Source organism: Pterocles gutturalis, unplaced genomic scaffold (genome assembly GCF_000699245.1).
Source record: "Pterocles gutturalis isolate BGI_N339 unplaced genomic scaffold, ASM69924v1 scaffold23072, whole genome shotgun sequence".
Taxonomy (NCBI): Eukaryota; Metazoa; Chordata; class Aves; order Pterocliformes; family Pteroclidae; genus Pterocles; species Pterocles gutturalis.
In genome coordinates, this window is record NW_010116081.1 from 1,891 (window position 1) to 21,227 (window position 19,337).

The 19,337-nt window shown below is 38.3% G+C and overlaps 1 protein-coding gene across 1 annotated transcript in view; it reads right to left on the reverse strand.

Moving 5' to 3' along the window:
* Positions 1 to 591: 591 nt before the first annotated feature.
* The window catches only part of LOC104463182 (transcription factor TFIIIB component B'' homolog), a gene marked incomplete at its 5' end in the record, with an annotated part of 36,579 nt that continues 17,833 nt past the window's right edge, over positions 592 to 19,337 (reverse strand). The window contains 15 exon segments of the mRNA XM_010075405.1: positions 592 to 720; positions 1,046 to 1,248; positions 2,585 to 2,878; positions 3,739 to 3,781; positions 5,176 to 5,392; positions 6,838 to 7,024; positions 8,571 to 8,631; positions 9,916 to 10,125; positions 10,684 to 10,808; positions 11,461 to 11,618; positions 12,550 to 12,766; positions 13,407 to 13,490; positions 15,007 to 15,043; positions 15,328 to 15,444; positions 18,330 to 18,714. Coding sequence (XP_010073707.1) covers positions 592 to 720; positions 1,046 to 1,248; positions 2,585 to 2,878; positions 3,739 to 3,781; positions 5,176 to 5,392; positions 6,838 to 7,024; positions 8,571 to 8,631; positions 9,916 to 10,125; positions 10,684 to 10,808; positions 11,461 to 11,618; positions 12,550 to 12,766; positions 13,407 to 13,490; positions 15,007 to 15,043; positions 15,328 to 15,444; positions 18,330 to 18,714 — 2,467 coding nt within the window.

Here is a 19,337-nt window from a genome sequence, read left to right on the forward strand (position 1 = left end):
CTCAGGCTAAGATCTTTTAATTTATGGCATTAAAAACTCTTACAAAAATACATAATTTGGAGATGCTAATAAAAATACCTGCAGTGCTGAACATATCTATGTATTTGCTACATTACTTACAGCATTTGCATCCTGATCTACAGAGATTACACTATACATGAAAGGTTCATTCCTCCTTCTAACACACTGACATAGCATACTTCACAAAAAGAAGTAAAGAACTTGTATAACCAGTACCACAAGCTTTAGCATTAAAATTCAAAGGGATACTTGTCACAAGATTAAGCACTTTTTTCATTGCACTCTTCTGGAAGATAGTCATGCACCCATTATCTAAACAAATGAAACTAAAAGCCAGCAGCTGCTGGTCTGGTCCAATGACATCAATGTAGTGGTTTGAATGTCAACATTTTAAAAGTATTCAGGTTGCTTCAGAAGGAGTCCATTTAATCTTTATGGAATTTATTAAACAACACCGTGGCTGACAATAAATGTGGCATATGAACATCAGGACAAAACAGAACTTTTAAAAAATACTCTTTTCTTGTTGCACTATACTCTCAGATCCCAGGTTTTCAGAAAGCCAATTTGCTATTCTGAATCATCCACTTCCATAAAGATGTCACTGAAAAAATACTCAGAGATTCTGGTTGGCTCTTCATCCTTCTCTTGATCTTTAGCACAAAGGGGTGGCTTCTCAGATGGCTTGTTACTTGGAACCTAATAGATAAAAGAAAAGACTGCTCTTAACAGTCTGTGTGTGTTCATGTATATGTGCACTTTAGCTTCCAATTTAGATAAGAAGTTTAGGCGAAAAATTCAGAGCTTACTTAAAATGGGAAACAAGTAGATATATGTGCAGAGAAAAAAATAACTTAGTTCCCTTGTAACTTTCCTAGGCATACACAAGTCATGATTTATTCACTGGAGCAGATATCTCTCTCAAAACATGAACACTACATGCCCACCTACCCACTCCTGAAACAACTAATTCACTGTCCTTCACATCTCAAATATGCAAGTGCATTCAAAAGTAAACACATACCGTAACTGCAGCATCAGCAGCTACACTCCCATATTCCACAGATGATGATGTGCTTGTAGAGGGAAGGGAACAAGAATCCCTATCATCCTTAGGGGATGGAGAGAGCTTTTTTAGACTTCGCTTTGGAGTCACAATCCGAGGTTTTTGGATCTTCCCTCTATTCCCTTTGGTATCTTCTGCAGCTTCAGAACTACTTTTTTTGCAAATTAACGATAAAAATCCCAAAGGTTTTCGTCCACCCCTGTTCAAAACAAATACAGTCAGGATATCATAGAATTGTCCATAAAAGAAAGATGTAGGTAGTATTACATGAGTCCAATTTGCTACATGGGAAACAAACACACACCTCTGAGATCTATGAAAAGTCTAAGAAAAAAACAAAAAGTCATTCTGAGAAAGGCTTATGTATTACTGAATATTCTGGCACAAGAGTTTTTCAAAGAGACTCTTGACAATCTCCAACCCTGAGAACAGGAACCTACTATTTGCTACTAAAACAGAGCCTCTAACAACCTACCAGATCTCCGGAAAGAGATTCCAAGAGGAATAGAGACATACTCCTGAAGAGCAAGCTTAAAAGAGTGTCTTTCATGTAATCAATGGAAAAGGAAACCTGATTCCCAAGGATGGGGCACAGCAGACTATCTTAAACATCAGAAAGAAGACTATCTGCTGCCAGGTTTCAGCCTATTAACAGCACCATATGTAGCACCAATGAACTTAGGGAAGTCACAGTGATGGGGGAGGTACATAGAGTATAGACTTTTCATGTTGTTAAGAGTATATAACTTAGAAAGTAACCTTTAAGTCAAGGATTCTGATGTTAATGCATTATTACCCAATTGCTGTGGATGTTCCAGGTACAAATAACCAGTTTTGGTACTCACACAAGCATAACGAAAGAGTAAATGACAAAAGAGACCAATGGAGCAAAATCAGTGAGAGCAAGAGCAACAGAGGGCAGGTACTCAAATACTTAAACATTATAGAAAGGTATATTAAAAAAATCCACAGTCAGATGGCTACGTAAGAGGAATATCTTCTGAGCTGTCAAGATTGAAACTCCTTCAGGGGAATGACACATCTTAAGTTAGTCCTAAAAATCCAGTGTGCTGAGTACTACTCAGTAACAAATCTTATTGGCAGAAGGACAAAAATCAGAACAAATGGATGGGTGTATATATCACAACATTAGACTGAGCTAAGGAAAACAACAATTATCCTACAGCTGTATTATAGCAATGGATGTCTTGCCTCACAAGAGGCATCTGTCAGTGTCTAATGAGACATACCACATGTCAGTAGTGTCCCTAGGTCGATCTGTAATTTAATGAATAAAATAATTCAAATTTCAAAGCAGGCAGTTTGATCCTTTCTGATTTGCTGAAGAGAATAGACACTGTAACTCTTACCCACGTAGGTCACAAACAATGGTACTGTCCTTCTTGTCATACTAAGTGGAAAAGGATATAAAAACCTCAATATGGAAAACAAGGTCTTTTTTTACATAAAAGGCTGACAAAACATTGCATAAATACCTGAGTAATGAAGTTTTGGAAGACGATGCTAGGCTTCTAGTATGTTCCACCTGTCCAGATTGATGCACAACCCCCTGCTTTCCTTGTGCAATTATTTCTGCTTTTCTGCTAGAGGTTAATCTAGACATCACCTCCTCTTCTTGTTTGGATGCTGAATTCTCAAGTGGTGCTTTCCCCGAGTTCTCCAAAGTCTCAACCTGGCTTCTCTCAGCCAGGGGTGACATAGACTCAGACACCATCACAGAGGTAAGTACTTCTTCCTTTGCTGAAACTTCTGTTTTTTGAAAAGGTTTCCCTGTAAAAGGAGTTGAGAGCCATTCAAGGACTTCAGTTAACTTCAGTGATAATACAATAGTCCAAAAGATGTGTGTGATCTTAAGATGGCCTGCACCATTGCAAGAGGACTGAATTTTTGTTATTTTTTGAAGTCACCACTAAGAACTAAAAGTTCACAGCCTACTTTTAAAGTCTATGAGATCTTACAGATGTTATGGGGAGAAGCTGTCAGAAGTGTGGTTTTACAGCATTCCACCCCCATCCTTTACAGCACACCACAGAACCTAGTCAAGTCATCTAGCTGTTTAAGTTTCTACAGTTTCCCTTTAAAGTCTTTTTGAGGGCCATAGTTCTCCAAACCCTTCATAGACTCAGACCACTGAAGACTGCATTGTCACAAGTTCTGCTTTCCCTCGGATTCTTCAGAGGCAGATTAAGCTTTCAAACAATTAGATTGTTCATATATTTTTTTCAAAAACTAAATACAAAATAAAATAAAAATAAATTATTTTGGCATAGTATGGTTAAAATACCAGTTAATACCTTTGGTTATTAGCACTCTTCAACAGTTGGAAATATTTGCTTAAAAGAAGATACATTGTTTAGTCCAAAAAACCTCCCAAATTTCACAAATAGACTAGCTGCAGCCATGTTTTTAGAACCATTATTAAAGTAACAGCCAGTTATGTAATCCAACACATCTAGTTTATAGAAGAAGACATAGAATTGTTGTATTAGGCTATTACTGGGAGAATTTGTTTCTACTTTTATGTTACATAGGCTCAGACAGGACTATTGAGCACAACAACAACCAGTATAAAACTGTGATGTATTAAACACATTCATTATATTTTGTTTTACGAATTTATGTCTACCTACCAGAAGCTATCTTTGCAGCATTTGTGGATGTAACTGAATAACCCTGTATTTAAAAAAGAAAAAAAGAAGTTATTTCTCTATGTTTCTCAATACAGAGAAGACAATGAAAGCTGATAAAGTTATATCATGTGTGTACAGTTCTAAGAACAAGAGTGATACAGAAGACTACATCTTCAGTACAGCATCATCCATCACTTAACTGATTTCCTGAGCAGGCTTTTCAAGGTGTTCTTATGACAAATGACTCAAGATAAGGATGTCAAGATGAGAGGTCAAAGAAGGAAGAGGACTGTTATCCAGTCCTTCCTGGAAAAGCTCTCAGCATCATATGGGGGGATTATCACCCATTCCGTCACCCAGATAACAGTACACAATCTTAGCCTACTCCCAAAAATCAATGACAGTCACTGCCTGTCACGGTTTCAACCCATGTGGCTGTTAAGTACCACACAGCTGCTCACTCACCCTCCCCCACCCCCACAGGATGAGCGAGCGAATTGGAAGGGCAAAGGTACAGAGACTCATACATTGAGACAGGAGCAATTTAATAACTGAACTAAAATTTTAAAAAGAAAAAAACCACAATTCAGGGGGAGGTGTGAGAGAGCGCTTCCTGGCCAACTATTTATATACTGAGCATGATGTTGCATGATATGGAATATCTCCTTGGCCAATTCTGATCCGTTGCTCTGGCTATGCTCCCTCCCAGCTTCTTGTGCACCTGCACACTAGAAAAACACGGGAAGTTGGAAAGTCTTTGATTTCTTAGCAACAACTGAAAACATCAGTACGTTATCAACATTATTCCCGTACCAAATCCCATGCTGAATCCAAAACACAGCGCTATTCTAGCTACTAGGAAGAAAATTAACTCTATCCCAGCTGTAAGCAGGACACTGCCACAAGCTTGGTCATATTCTAAAAGCACAGAGGGAAGCTGGAAACATGCTGGCCAGTTTTTATTTACAGCTTGTTCTCTAAAATGAATATGCACTATGTTAAAAAATGGTAGGAATATATCTAACAACTTCTTCATGTGACAGACACCATAAGGGATCATATCATCATGCCAATCATCCAGTATGTATCTGGAGTTTTCCCTCCTACAATGTCATTTTTAGAAAGGCTGTGTGAATGAACCAAATAAGACATATTACCAGTCTGCCTACTAGGATGCCTAATAAAAAAAAAAAAACACCAAAAACCTGAGAGCCTATAAATTCTCCAAAAAATTAATACTAAATCAACAGCCCGAAAACTGTTGTGGAGTTCAAAATAAAAAGCAATCTCTGGGTGCTGATTTTCCTTCTAAGTCATATAGGCATTATATTTTTAAGCAAGTGACACTGTTAAAAAATAAACATAACTAAAATGTTCAATTACATGTTATGCATCTACACTATGCATGAAGACTTGCTTATCAAATTATGATCTCACCTTGTAAGTGGTTTCCAAGTTACCTTCCACTACAACAGAAGACAGAGTTTTCTTGGCAGGAGGAAAATCATTCTCTTCAAGCTCAGCAGCTGACCTTTTCTGAGTTGTCTGCAAATTTGGAATGGGCTCTACTGATGTACTCTTTAATCGTTTGGCTTCCATACTGCTGTGTAACGGTGCAGCAAATTCATCAGCTGAAGCTGTCAAGGATCCAGTGCTGTTTATATATAAAGTCATTATTGTGACTGTGCAAGAAGCCAATATTTACTTTGCATAACATTCCTGTACAGAAATTACACATGGATCTATGGTGATACTCCTTCTTGCTTAATGTCAATATTAACTTCAAATGTACTATTTACTACTGAGAAACATTTTGCTGCCCTGCCCTATCTTCAGTTAGAGAATTGAGTTTTTCTAGTCATAACAAAATCTAGTTACTTTAGAAGCTGTTCTATTTGAACTCCACTTGATATTTTTATAAAATGTAAAAATATGATAACTGATTAACTACCCTAGAAAGCCCTTAAATACAGTATTACTTATATGCACACTTGAATATTCATCCCCATGCCCCTACACCCTTCCACCCTCCACCAGTGTGATCTCAAAAGGCAGCAAGACACCTAGGGATGCAGCAGAAAACAGGCAAACAGGGTAAAGCAATAAAGGAACAGTGAGACAGAAGATGTACCCAAGTCTGCCTGTCAGCAATTCTGTCTATCATCAGTAGTCCCACAGGAGTTAGAATTCTTACATTGTGCAGCCAAAATTCACTCAAAGACCTATCCTTTCAATAACTAAAAGAATTACACTAACATCTGATGTCACAGGGCAAGGTCCTCCACAGTGATGTGGACTCAATTGCATCACAGCTCTAGTTACGATCTGAGCTCTTACATTAATATAGTAACAGGTTTTTTTACAACTTTGCAACACTTCCTTTTCTTCAGAATGTCTTTTTCCTTTGATGTTGTTTTTTTTTTCCTCCCAAACTGACCAGGAGATTTAGTTCAACTGTAATGTTGCAATAATAATTTTGTCACATTGCATTGAGGAGTACTCCTTTGTAAAAGAAACTCAAACCCTTTGTATTGCAGTACTGCAAACCAGATATTATTCCATTAAGTAATCAATCTGTTTGCATTTTCAGCTCTTCTGCCTTTTGAACATGGCAAGAGGATGATTCCGAATGTATGTCTACTGTTTATCATGTTGTCCAGAACACCATCTACACTAAAAATTTGGAAGGGCAATTAATAAAGAGCTATTTTACAAAACTGTTAAAGTACTGTAAAAATGTAAACATGCTTAGACTGTTCATTTCAATCGCTTTTTATTCTAAGTACCCATGGCAGAATAGACTCAGGCTGGACAAATACTTCTATTAAAAAGGAAGATTTGCCATTGAAAAAAAAATAAATCAGAATTAAGCTTGACAGCAAAATCCCCGCTAACTAAAACACTAACTTTAAACCACCAATGAGATCTTTCTCAAATCTGATTAGAGCCCTTTTCACTTTCTTAATTCTCTGACCAGTCTGCCAACCTTATTTCCTCTTGCATTTCTTCTTTCGAGAAGTTCTAATCTGTAATGCACATTCAGGGATCAATCAAGATTCACAAAAAGTGTTCATCTGTGCTTAAAAACAAAGCATTTACCTCTCTGCTTCAGTCATGCTTGTTTCACCTGCATTTATTGGGCTGATAAATATTGGTGCTGGTAGTAATGGTTCTGAAGTTTGTTCCAGCAAAGCAGATGCATCAAACTCTTTTGAGTCAGCTGGGATTTCCACCAATGTTAAAATGAATGTCTGTTCCTCCTCTGGACATGTATGATCATTGTTCACTACTATATTTTTTTTCAGGGAAATACAAGACATTAAAAAACTTATTATTTAAGTTTGAAATTACACTGTTCTCTTCATGCCTTCCCCACCTCGCGTAATAAAATTTCAGGCACTCATTTCTCCAAGGAAAACAGCACTGGGCATATTCTTGAGACAATATGCTTCCTTTCTGCTTAGATGAGATACGCATCGTCACCCCCTGGAGCCTGTTCATTGCAGTGGAGTCCTGATTGCCATTCACAATGAAGAATATTAAAAATGCCTAGTAGGGATGGAGCTTTTTAAATGGGTGTTCTAGCACTAAAGAACAATTTGCAGTTTAAATTAAACCAGTGTAATGGCAGTCCAATGGCCCTCTGTCTTTAATTGTAACTGTCAGGTATTAAGATTTACTTCCTTAAATGGCAGAAGTCTGCTGTTTTGGCAGCAAACACAAGGATTTTCCCCCTCACTGCAGACTTGCAACAAAGGACCTGAGAAGTATAGTCTTGAGTTTAATAAATGAAAAATATAAATAAATTAGTCAACAGATTGACATTAACAGATAACTGCCAACTGCCATCCATTCGAATTAATTTAAGGAGACAACTTTGTAAAGTTTTCAAAAGATGGAAAACAACAGTGCTGCTCCATTACTTAAGACAGTTCTCATTCTTGATGATGTAAAGCTGCTGTTATTCCAACATCAGCTCAGTTTGGTTATCAAATTAAAGGTGATTTAAGATGCTCTGTCCCAAGATCTTTGCAATAACATAGCACAACAAATGTCTAAGAAGAAGTGTTAGTCCTATCTTTTGCACATGCTCAGGAGTTACAAATTTGGACTGCTGTTTCCATTTAAAATAAGTATTCCGGGCTTCTGACAAAGTGATTTTCCCAAATCTTAGACAAATATTAGTTCCAAAGCAGCTCCATTTCAATTTATTTTAGGGAAAAGCAGCCATCACCTTCATATTTTCATCACATCTAAACAGTTTGAGTTAATCTGCTGACTCACTACAGCTAAAGAAGGAAGACTGCTTGTCTTCTTCCTTTTTCTTCTCCTCTTTCTCCCCTGCTCCACTTAGAGAGTCCAGCCCTCCCACTCATACAACTCTCACACTGGCATTCACTTGACAATTTCACGAGCTACTATAGCTCACTAAGCCAGTGGAAAACTACACAGATTCTCTCCCTCTGTCATGTTCAACTTTTGATGGGTAAGTGAGTCAGAGGCTTATAAAACGCTCTAACAACTGCTAAACGTAGCACAAGGTAAGCAGCAGCTGTTCACAGCAGGGAGCAGAGAGCAAGAAGTTTCCCTTCCATTGATATTTAAACTTAATGAAGTGCCATTCAAAAAGTTCCCAAGTCTAGTTTGTGTTAATGAAACCTAACGATAAGAGGCCAGGGCACAGCACTGTGCTGTGGGTCATTATTTTTGTTAATGAAATAGATTGATTCACCATGCCAGTGAAAACATTTTATTTTTTTAATTCATCTTTGCGTAACCACAAGATACACAACTGTGAGCTTTTCCTAACTTAGAATACTAGCACATTATACCTGAAGCCTCTTCTGTGCTGCTTACGCATTGCTGTTGAGCATCCTGAGCACAAGCTTCGTTCTAGAAATAACACATTTGAAATAAAACAAGTTAATAAATCTGAGAAATAACTCTAGAAAACAGGAAGGAAACTAAGCATGTCAAATGCTGAAGACCCAAAAAATCTAATGACATCATCATAATTACATTTGTCAGCTTTTACTGCTAGCTATTCTACGTTGAGGGATATTAGCCTGACAAGGACAAGAAACACTTGGGCAGCACAAAATTTATATGCAGCTCATTGTCTGTACTGATGGTTTGTCAAAATAAATTTACACTTCCTACAGCACAACTCTATCAGAGATGACTCACACAATAAATTGCCCAGTGGCACTAAGAAAACAAATTCCCCCAAACATTACAAAAGCACTGAGTGCCAAAGAAAAACACCAGGCTCTGCAACTCATCTAACCATTCCTTTTTATGGCATGTACCTTTGCTAAAACCAGGAATACTCTACTGCTCCGGCAGGGGGATTGGACTAGGTGATCTTTCGAGGTCCCTTCCAATTTCTAACATTCTGTGATTCTGTGGTTCTGTGAAGTTGCCTCTTCTCGCACTCTCTGCCAGTCCTGTAAGAGCCCAGTCATTCTTGTACCTTGTTCTAACGTGAGATCAACCTTGACACATCAACAGGTTGCACTGGGGAAACAAGCTACTACTCATCAGTTGTTCCTCCATAACTGCATGTACACTGATCTCAGGCAACACTAGAAAACCTGAGGGAACTGAGAAGGAACCTTTCTCTAATGAAGAAATAAGATAATTCTTGTTTATACTAGAACAGGGATACATGAACCACTGCAAAGAAATGGTTGTGAAAGACATGCTGTTTGTCCATGACAGTATACATGCAAAACTCTTAATTGGGTTTTGAAATAAATGGGAAAGAGCACAGCAAAGGATGAAGTTTGTTTTAAACAAAGCAAATGAAGATGACAATGAAAATAATGAGTTCAGCAGTGACATTTTAACCTAATTTTAATTTAAACCAATATGACAGGAACAGGTCAGACTGAATGAAAATGAGTCCTAGCTAACTTCTTCCATCAAAACTTTTTTAAAAATGGCTCAAAATTTTGCTAACACATCAGTTATTGCTGAAATGCTATAGACTGAGGCTTGTGAAGATTAAGTTTGTCTGAAACATTAAGTTTAGTTATGTCTTTGCAAAAAAGAAAGGTTCATTCACCTGCTGAAGTACCAGGTCTTTAAAATGGGTGAGTACATCTGCACTGAAAACCTCTTCCTTTACAGAATTTCTGAAACTGGGCACTTCTAGATTGTAATTAAGTTATTTACCTGTGTAAAGTTGACTGTGCATATATTGTACTCAGGAGAACAGGGATTTTGCTTAGAATGTCCATCCACAGAACTTTGATTTGGACAATCCTCTAGCTGAAGGTGAGATTTTTCAGGTTTTGATGATTCAGTTGGAGGTCTTAAGTCTTCTGAATTTCTATAAGCATCTTTCATCTCTTTTTCTGTTCTGTAAGGCATGTATCCAGTTAACTGGAAACCAATTGAAGATACCCTGTGCATGGGCTAAATTCTATATAATTATTTATTTAATATGAAGCTTATGTAGCTACAGAGAAGCAGTTACATCATTCTACTAAACGCACAATCTTCAAACAAGTCTACATGAAGTATTTCAGGAAAAAGCCTCCCTAACACCATTAATTGAGACTTTACTACTGAAAGCATGACCAAGCAGGAAGCCTTACAAGCTCATTAACATTTCCAAATTGACCAGCTCCTTAACATTTCTTTTCAGATGCAGTTTCATGGGAGACAATTAAGCAGGAAGGTGATTACTAAGTTCTGAAACAGCAAACATAAGTTAATGCTTTACCTCCAAAAGCTGTAGGACAACATGCAAGAGAGAAAAACCTTAAAAATAAAACTCTAAACCATACGCTTTAGTGCATAAACACACACAATATCTGTAAACACACTGTTTCCATCACAGACACATACTACACACGCACTCAGCTGCGTATTTTAAGGGACTTTAGAAATAAAGTCAATATTAACCGATGATTCTTCCTACCTCTCAGTTTTGCCTACTTGCTTGGTAAGTTCCATACTTCCAGTTGCGAAATGATGAAGAACTGAAGAATCACTTGCAGCTGGTCTGACCTGTTCTAGTTCCACCTTCTGCACTTCTGCAGTACCTCTCAGGGCTGTAGATTCTAAGATACATAAGAATAGAAATTACTTTTTTGTGTGTGTGCATGTGAAAATATATATATATATTATTTTACAAATAAGCTTTTATAAATTAAAACGTATATGTATGTAGAGGTGTATATATAAACACACTACAAAATCATTAGTTTTGCTGTCTATGTACACATATATTATGACTTATATAAATGAAACATATACACATATCTCATATTGCCTTTGGTATGTTTTGCATTCTGCCAGTGCTATGAAGATAATTAAAAGTTTGAAGACCACCTTTTTTGGGAGTGCTTTAAGAATACCACAACAATTTTGTACATCTCCTTTTAATAGAAGGGAAAGACAATAATAATAGAAAAAAGTACACTCTATTGTAATGTATTTCTGTAATCAGCAGTCCCGTAATTTAAGGGCTTTCCAGCTAATTTAAGAACTGCACAGAAAAACTGCTATTCAGATTTCATTTAATTTTATACTGATAGGTATACTTATGTACAAAACTATACCATAAATGGATGCCCTATAGTACAGTGGTGATGCATCATCTGTGAATATGAACAGAAAGTGAAGACTTTCAGCTTAGTTTCATTTCATAAAGAGACGCCAGTCCATCAGAAGAAACCATTTTCAGAACCCTAGGATGAGAAATATGCTTACCACTTGGAACTTGCTCTAGCTGTTCCACAAGTACATTTGTATTAAGTGACTTCTGAATTATGTTTTCATTGGACCTCAATACTCCAAAGTCTGGCTCAGGCTTCAGGAGCCTGCCTCTTGTCAGTCTCATACTATTCACCATAGGCAAAGAGCTATCACTGCAAGTAAAAAGGAAAAATGCCATCAACGCACAGTTTTTGATTTCTGACAGTACAGAGAAGAGATAGAAGAGACATAGTAGATTAGATGATGAAGGGCTGAAATACAGGCTGCAGCTGTCAGAGGAGACAGAAGACTGTTTGGCAGACCAAAAAATAAAGATAACCTGGGAATCAGAACAGGCAGGTACACTGCAATGTACTCTAACTACAGAAAAAAAGTAATAATTGAAATATTTTAAAAATACGAGAAGATGAGAAATCTAACACTGATCACGTAATACAACAGAAGAACCACTGGACTTAAAATAAGATATCTTTGATTATAATTTTTCAGAGTACTATAATCTGATAGTTCATTCAAGCAATTGACAAGTTAAATAGTCTTTCAATTAACACAACATGATCACCAGCAGATTTTTTTCTGAGGTGTTCCATCAAGCTATTTCAACATTCACAAATGCTTGAACAAGATTAAAAAACATAAAGCATTCAAAACCATAATTATAGAAGATCAACTGGTTCCTTGACATCCCTTTGCTACAAATCTTTGACCTAAATCCCATAACAGCAGTGATAGCAATTTGCTTTGGCCTGATTAGCTGTAGAGTACTTTGGGAAAATGAGCTTAGTAACAGTGATCCATACCAACTAAGTTCAAATATTTTTTTTTCTCCCCCAGCAGGGTAAACTTAACTTCAGGAGTAAAGAACAAGTTCTACATCCCCAAAATTATATACCAACATCTCACAAAAGTTGTTAGAAAGAGGCAGGAGGGGTTTTCCAGATTACATAGTGAATTACATAAACTGAGAAACCTTCGCTAAAGCAAGACTGCTTGCAATTAGGTAAAAATGCCAGAAAGAACCTAGCTAAAGTAAGCAGTGTCAAAGGATCTCTCTCCCTAAAGAAGAAGAAGTAGTAATTTAACCTGGTATCTGTAGCATTTTCCTCAAAATATTCTTCACCACCTATGCATGCGCCAATGATTTGATCTTCTCCATTAAAGTTGCTTCCATCCTTTGAAGGAATCAATTCATTGGTAGAAGTGTCTGAAGAAAGTAAATGCTGATTAGAAGTTCTATTTTGTTTGGAGTAGGTGTGGCTAATGTCCAACTCATCTTGAGCAGGTAACATGTGTGTCCATTCTGGTTAGAACGATAAACAGAACAGAAAAGCATAATTTAAAAGACTCAGGTTTGGCATGTACATAAAGCTATTTTTACAGATGTTCAACTTCTAAACTCATTTAACAGTCTGTATTCTCCAAAGATGCAAATTCAAATCCCAAGTAAATGCAGTCCCAAGATCACACTTTTGATAGTAAGAATGCATAAACTAACGTTCAAACAATGAAGGCAGATAATAAATTCTAAATAAAAGTCTATAAAAAGCTAGACTAATCACAGGTAATTTCAGCTTGTAGCTAGTTAGGTGGAAAAAGCTATGCTTTACATTAAAGCCTCAAAAAGACCACTGATAGTTACGGTCATTTAAGTTCAATTCCTTTCTTTTGTCCAATTTATATGACCAAATTAATTTAAACATATCCCTCCTAAAACACGTCTCACAAACTCTAGCACAGTAATGCATTTGGCAGTATCCAGTAAGGTGCCTTACTTTTTCCAGCCAACCTGCATTGCCTAGTTTTACTATGTGTTACAATTCAGAATGACTAAAAGCATAAAAGACCTTGACCTCCTGCTATGCAGCAGCATGTGGAAGAACTTTGCAGCCGCTGCTCCATCCCTCCCTAGGTGGGCCTTTGTCCCATAAATCAGATCATACCTTCAGTGCTTGTTTTTAACTGGAACATTGGATCACCCATTGCAAGTAAAGTCATGGCAGCTTCAGTGCTTCCATCACTAATTCCTGCAAAGTTGTTCATACACATTAAAAGTCACAGGCACATTAACCAGCAATCCACTTATCCATATTCAAAAAGGATTTGACACTATCATAAATACATGTATTTTTTAAATTGTTGCCATTCACAGATCAAGATGCTTATAGACACACAACAGTTCTCACCCACTAAATTCAAACTATTGTAAAAACACTGAGCAGGAATAGGTACAGGTGGCAAGGTGCTGGCAGCAGGGGGTCTGCCCTTGACACAGCTGGTTCCAACTGACCCATCATAGGACACAGCTGAGCCTGTCAGACAAGATGATGGCATCTTTGGGAAACATATTTAAGAAAAAGGAGAATGTCGCACAGCAGCAAAGAGTGAGGGAAAAAGTGTCACAAACAACCCTGTCAAACACCAAGGTCATTAAGGAAGGAGGGGGAGGAGGTGCTAAATGTATGGGAGTGGAGATTCGCCTACAACCTGTGGAGGAGACATTTGTAGAGCAGGCAGATACTCCCTGAAGCAAGTGCGCCCTGTACAGGACCCACAGTGGAGCAGGCTTATCCTGAAGGACGGACTGTACCCCACGGGAAGGACCCCATGCTGGAGCATGTTAAGTGTTAGTAAGTCATCTCCTTGTCTTTATCTCAACCCAGGAGCTTTTCCATTCTATTTTCTCCCCTCATCCTGTTGAGGATGAGTGGGAGAGAAGCTGGGTGGGCATCTCACAGCCAGCCAAGGTCAGCCCACCACAAATGGAAAGGAAAGAGGTAACAGTTTAATCACAGAAACCCATAACCTATAGTGTTGATCCATATCCCACTTTAGACTCCCAATTCCTAATCTCTATCCAGAATACAACACTTTGCCTATCACTAACTGGTCACATCCAACAAAACATTTCCACCCTCCAGAGCTACTGCACTGAAATAAATTGAAAGAACAAAGTATGCTTCCCCTTCTCCAACTAAGACAGTATGCTACTCAATTTCCAGTGCTTCCTAGGAAGATGTATTGACAATGTATTTAAAAGTGAAAGCTATTCTAAAAATTCATAGATCCATAAGAGTTTGTAGCATACCTCACATTAAAATATTTGCTTCTGAAGACTGGGATCATATGCTATTTTACCAATTTAAGATATTGAAGTCAGAGACCACAGAGATGACAAGGCTATGAATCCACCCATTCTGTATCACTCAGTTACACATCAAGCAAGCTGTGCAATTAAGCACTTGCAAAGTTTCCTCTTCTTGTAGTACAACTAACCACAGCATGTGAAAGTTAGAGACAGGACACATGAAAGGCACATTCTTGACCTTGGGGAACAGCACCTTGAAATGCTTAGTCCCCCTACTTGATAGAAGACAGTAAGAAAGCAAATGGTTTAAATCTCCTCCAAAACATAAAAGCATCCAGTATCTCATGAGCAGGTTTCTTTATAAGATATATAAACACCCAAACTTCCAGCAAGCATAACTACATATTGGTAGCAAGTTAACAGAAAAGATATGAACAATATTGTTTCATATCTACCTTTGTCCACTTCTGGATTTTCATGTACAGTTGTTTCCTTAAATAAAAAGAAAAACAATATCAAAGTTTTATATTAAATAAGCCCACAATTTAAATTTAATGCTTACAGGTAAATTCTCTGCCTAAAGGTTGCCCTGGCTTTAAAAGGGTCTTTTAAAGGCTGACAGTATTTACTTACATAGTTTTATCATAGCAGTGTCCCTCATATCTGTGTGGACAGGTAAGAGTCTATTAGCTATACTGTTACAAGCCCACATGGCAAACAAGCACTGTTCATGTAGCTTTGAACGTGCTATGAAACACCACCACCACCAAGCAGACAGCTGTTGAGGTGCTTACTTTTTCCTCTCTCTGTACCACCGGCTGGACAGATGCATGAGGGAGACTTTCAGCATCAATAGCCACCTGCATATCTGGTATATTCACTGATATTTCCACCTGTAAAAATAATTTAAGAAGTATTTCAGTTCATTGTCACCAAAAGAAAACATCAAGCACAAATTTTTATAAACCACATATAGTTACTTTTGGGATCCTTCCCAAAAATCAAGTCTTATACTACATATCTTCTGATTTAAGAAGGCAGCAGTTGTATAAACTGGAGGCAGAACTGCTAGTACTGCTTGTAACTAACTGGAAGCATCAAACAACCTAACACCTTGTTTCTAGTTGGTTATTACTCCACCAAACTAAGTTATGTGGCTGAAGTCTTTCATGGTGGCTGTTTACCTCAAATCCATTTTGTGAGTTTTCACACTTTTTCTGCTTTTTAAGTCTTCAGGAAAGAAAAACACTTCAGCCTTTTTCCAAAGTAAGACTAAGGAATACACACATCCACACACAGACACAAACAAACTCACCATTCTACCTATTTTTTTTCTTCTTCTTTAACACTGTCTTTTAACTGAGAAATTAAGATGTGGCATTTTCAGAAATGAGGACTCAAAGTTTGGTAGAAAGGCTACAATATTTCCAGTGAGGTTCTTATGAAAAACACTGCTCTATCTGGGTACCTTTCAAAGGCTTGCACTTTTACAGATACTTTCCACTGAGCTATTTAAATTTGACAACAGCCGAGCCCTCAGGTAATCTAACCATATCCCTTATTAGTACTCATGGCTCCTGTGTGTTAAAACAGGAAACTTGATCATCACCCCCAAACGTAATATATCCCACATCATTGAAATTAAGAGATTCAGCAAGACTTTCGGTGCAAAAACTTTGCTGTCCATTATTGTTCTAGAGTATCGGTGTTTTGACTGAGCTTTAAATTCTCTTGCTGTTTCACCCAGAGAAAGAAATGGTGTGATTAATTCAGGAAACAAAAAAGCAGGATCTCAAGAGGACAAGAGGGGAAGATGACTAGCAGCAGTAAGCAAGAAGAATTTGAGTGAATGGAAAGAAGTAGTGATGAAGGTCTGACACATAAATGGAACAGATCAGATAAACATATTTGGAACAAAGCAATAAGAAAAAAAAGAGCTATGAAGACACATCACTGAGGTCATGTTGAATGACAGGGAAAAAACAGAAAAATGTCTAAACCTTTGAGCACAATCCTTCTCAAGGCCTTGAACAGAGTCCACTGTTCCCAAACCTCAACAGTTCCCTAATGATAAAAAAAGTATTCCCTTTCCTCTCTACTGACTGGTCTTAGCAGACATGACACCAAGTCTTGGTACAGTCTTACAGTCCCGAGTTTTAGTCTAGCCTAAGAGTACAATTAAAACATAGGCCTGCACTCTGGTCTTGGTTTCCAACTCTACAAATGGTCTACAGAAGAGTCAAAACATACAGCTCTTGAAAAAAATTGACAAAGGTGTAGATGGTCTCTCATTGACAGCAGCAGGAAATGAGGCCCATGCATTTGCCCATGACAAACAGAGCAGGAACATCCCTGAATGGACTGCAGCCCATGGAGGCCCCACGCTAGAGCATGGGCAAGGAGCGGAGTCCATTGCAATGTCAAACTCTACAGCCTGACTCAAAGGGACAAGTGCTGGAGATTTTAATCGACATATGTTTAAAATTCTTTTAACCCATTATTTGAGTTATATGCTACAGTAAGTACTATAGCAAGAGCAACATGAATCAAGGGAAGACCTACCTCACTAGAAACCAGGTAAGTGCAATGGTGACCAACCTGAGCTGGCTTTGGTGCCCAAAAGCTCCACACAACATGCTGCCTCTCCTGAGTGATGACATAATACACGGAGCCCAAGGCATGGACTAAATAACTCAAAGGACATTTGATGGATATTTTAATGGGGTGGACCACAAAGGGAGTGATATCCATGTATATACCAAAGGACAGGAAGAGAAGTTGTGGTTAAGAAGGATGTACTGGATAGTGTAGGACCTGTATGAAATAAAGGGTAAAGATTGTACTGGGCACAGCTGGGATGAAGTTCTTTTTCTCCTCAGCAGCCCACTGCTTTCTTTCGGATTTATGACTACAACAGTGTTGATACACACCAGTCTTTTTGCTATTGCTGAACAGTGCTTGCACAATGTCAAAGCTTTTGTTTTCCTACTCTTGCGCCAGCAAGTAGGCTGGGGGTGAGCAAGAGGTCGGGAGAGGACACAGCTGGGACAGCTGACCCAAACTGAACAAAGGGATATTCTATATCATATGATGTCATGCTCAGCAATAAAAGCTCAGGGAAAGGACAAGAAAGAGAACAGCACTTGTGGTTATGGCATTTGTCTTCTAGAGTAACCTTTACACAGGCTAAGGCCCTGCTCTCCAGGAAGTGGCCTGCCAATGTAAAGTAGTGAATAAATTCCTTATTTTGGTTTGCTTTCACATGCAGCTGTTGCTTCACCTATTGAACTGTCTTTATATCAATCCTTAAGTCTTCTTACCTTCGTTCTATTTTCTGCTTGTCCCACAGGAGAGGGGAGCTAGCAAGCAGCTCTGTGTGTGCCCAGCTGCTGATCAGGGTCAGCCCACCACACAGCTGAAGTTTCTTATTCCCTAAAATTCAAATGTAAAACTAAAATGCTCCATTTGTTCCATCTCAGGCCTCAAAATACGCAGTAAGGATGGTAGTCTGTGCCTACATTCAATCCCAATAAACAAACTGGTGAGCAGCCTGCAGAACTACATACAGTTTGTAAATATAACTGGACCTTAGACTGATGTAGTATTTTGTTCAAAACCAAGTACATGTGCCAAGTAACATCCCTGCTACTCTCAACGCCAGTCTTAACAAATTAAACTCCATTCGGATAAAATCCAAGTACTTGGAGATGCAATTAGAATAAAAGATGTTTAAACAATCAAAACAAAATTACATATGCAGAACCCAGCTACTTGATACCTCCTCCATGGTCTCCTCTATCTGAACAGGAACAGGTTTTGGAGATCGAAGACCTATAGGAATAAACACTGGAGCTTTGTTTACTTCCTCTGGTGCAAAGCATTCATCTTCTTCATCAGGCTCAAAGTCATCTGCCTCCTCCTCCTCCTCCTCTGGGGAAGCCCAGAGGGTCACCAAGGTTGTCTTTGAACTTCTGTGCTCCTTCCCAGATTTCTTTCTATGTGTAGTTTTCAAACTTTTGCCTCTAGTAACACTCAGTTTAACTTCTTGCCTTTGATTCCCCTTCTCACTGCAATCAGCCACACATCCAGAAGCAGAAGCAGTTCTTAGGTCCAAGACATGTTCTGGCAGCGCTATCCGTTTTGACGGCCTTCTGGACTGCCTTCTTAAAGTACAGAACAAAAGCATGTTTAAAAACAATGAAGTTCATGACACTTCAAAAAAAAGCGGTACCACAAATCAAAACAAACTCAATGAATGAAAACAGATCACTCTGACCAACAGTACAATCTATTTACTTCCTAAAGTACAGTCACAAAAATGCATCCACATGCCATTTAATCAGAAATCATAATTTCTTTATGTATGCACAAAGTACTGATTGTAAATGTGTATTAAGCAGCTCCAAAGTGTTGGAAAGCTGCACAATTAAACTTAGAAGATACAGAATTCTTTGTTTTGAAAATCATAGAATCACAGAACGGTTTGGGTTGGAAAGGACATTAGAGACCATCTAGTTCTAGTTCCAGCCCCCCTGCCATGGGCAGGGATACCTCCCACTAGCCCAGGTTGCTCAAAGCCTCATCCAGCCTGGCCTTGAACACCTCCAGGGATGGAGCATCCACAGCTTCTCTGGGCAACCTGTTCCAGTGCCTCACCACCCTCACAGTAAAGAATTTCTTTCTAATACCTAGTCTAAATCTGCCCTCTTCCAGCTTAGATCCATTACCCCTCGTCCTGTTGCTACATGCCCTTGTAAAAGTCCCTCCCCAGCTTTCCTGTAGGGAA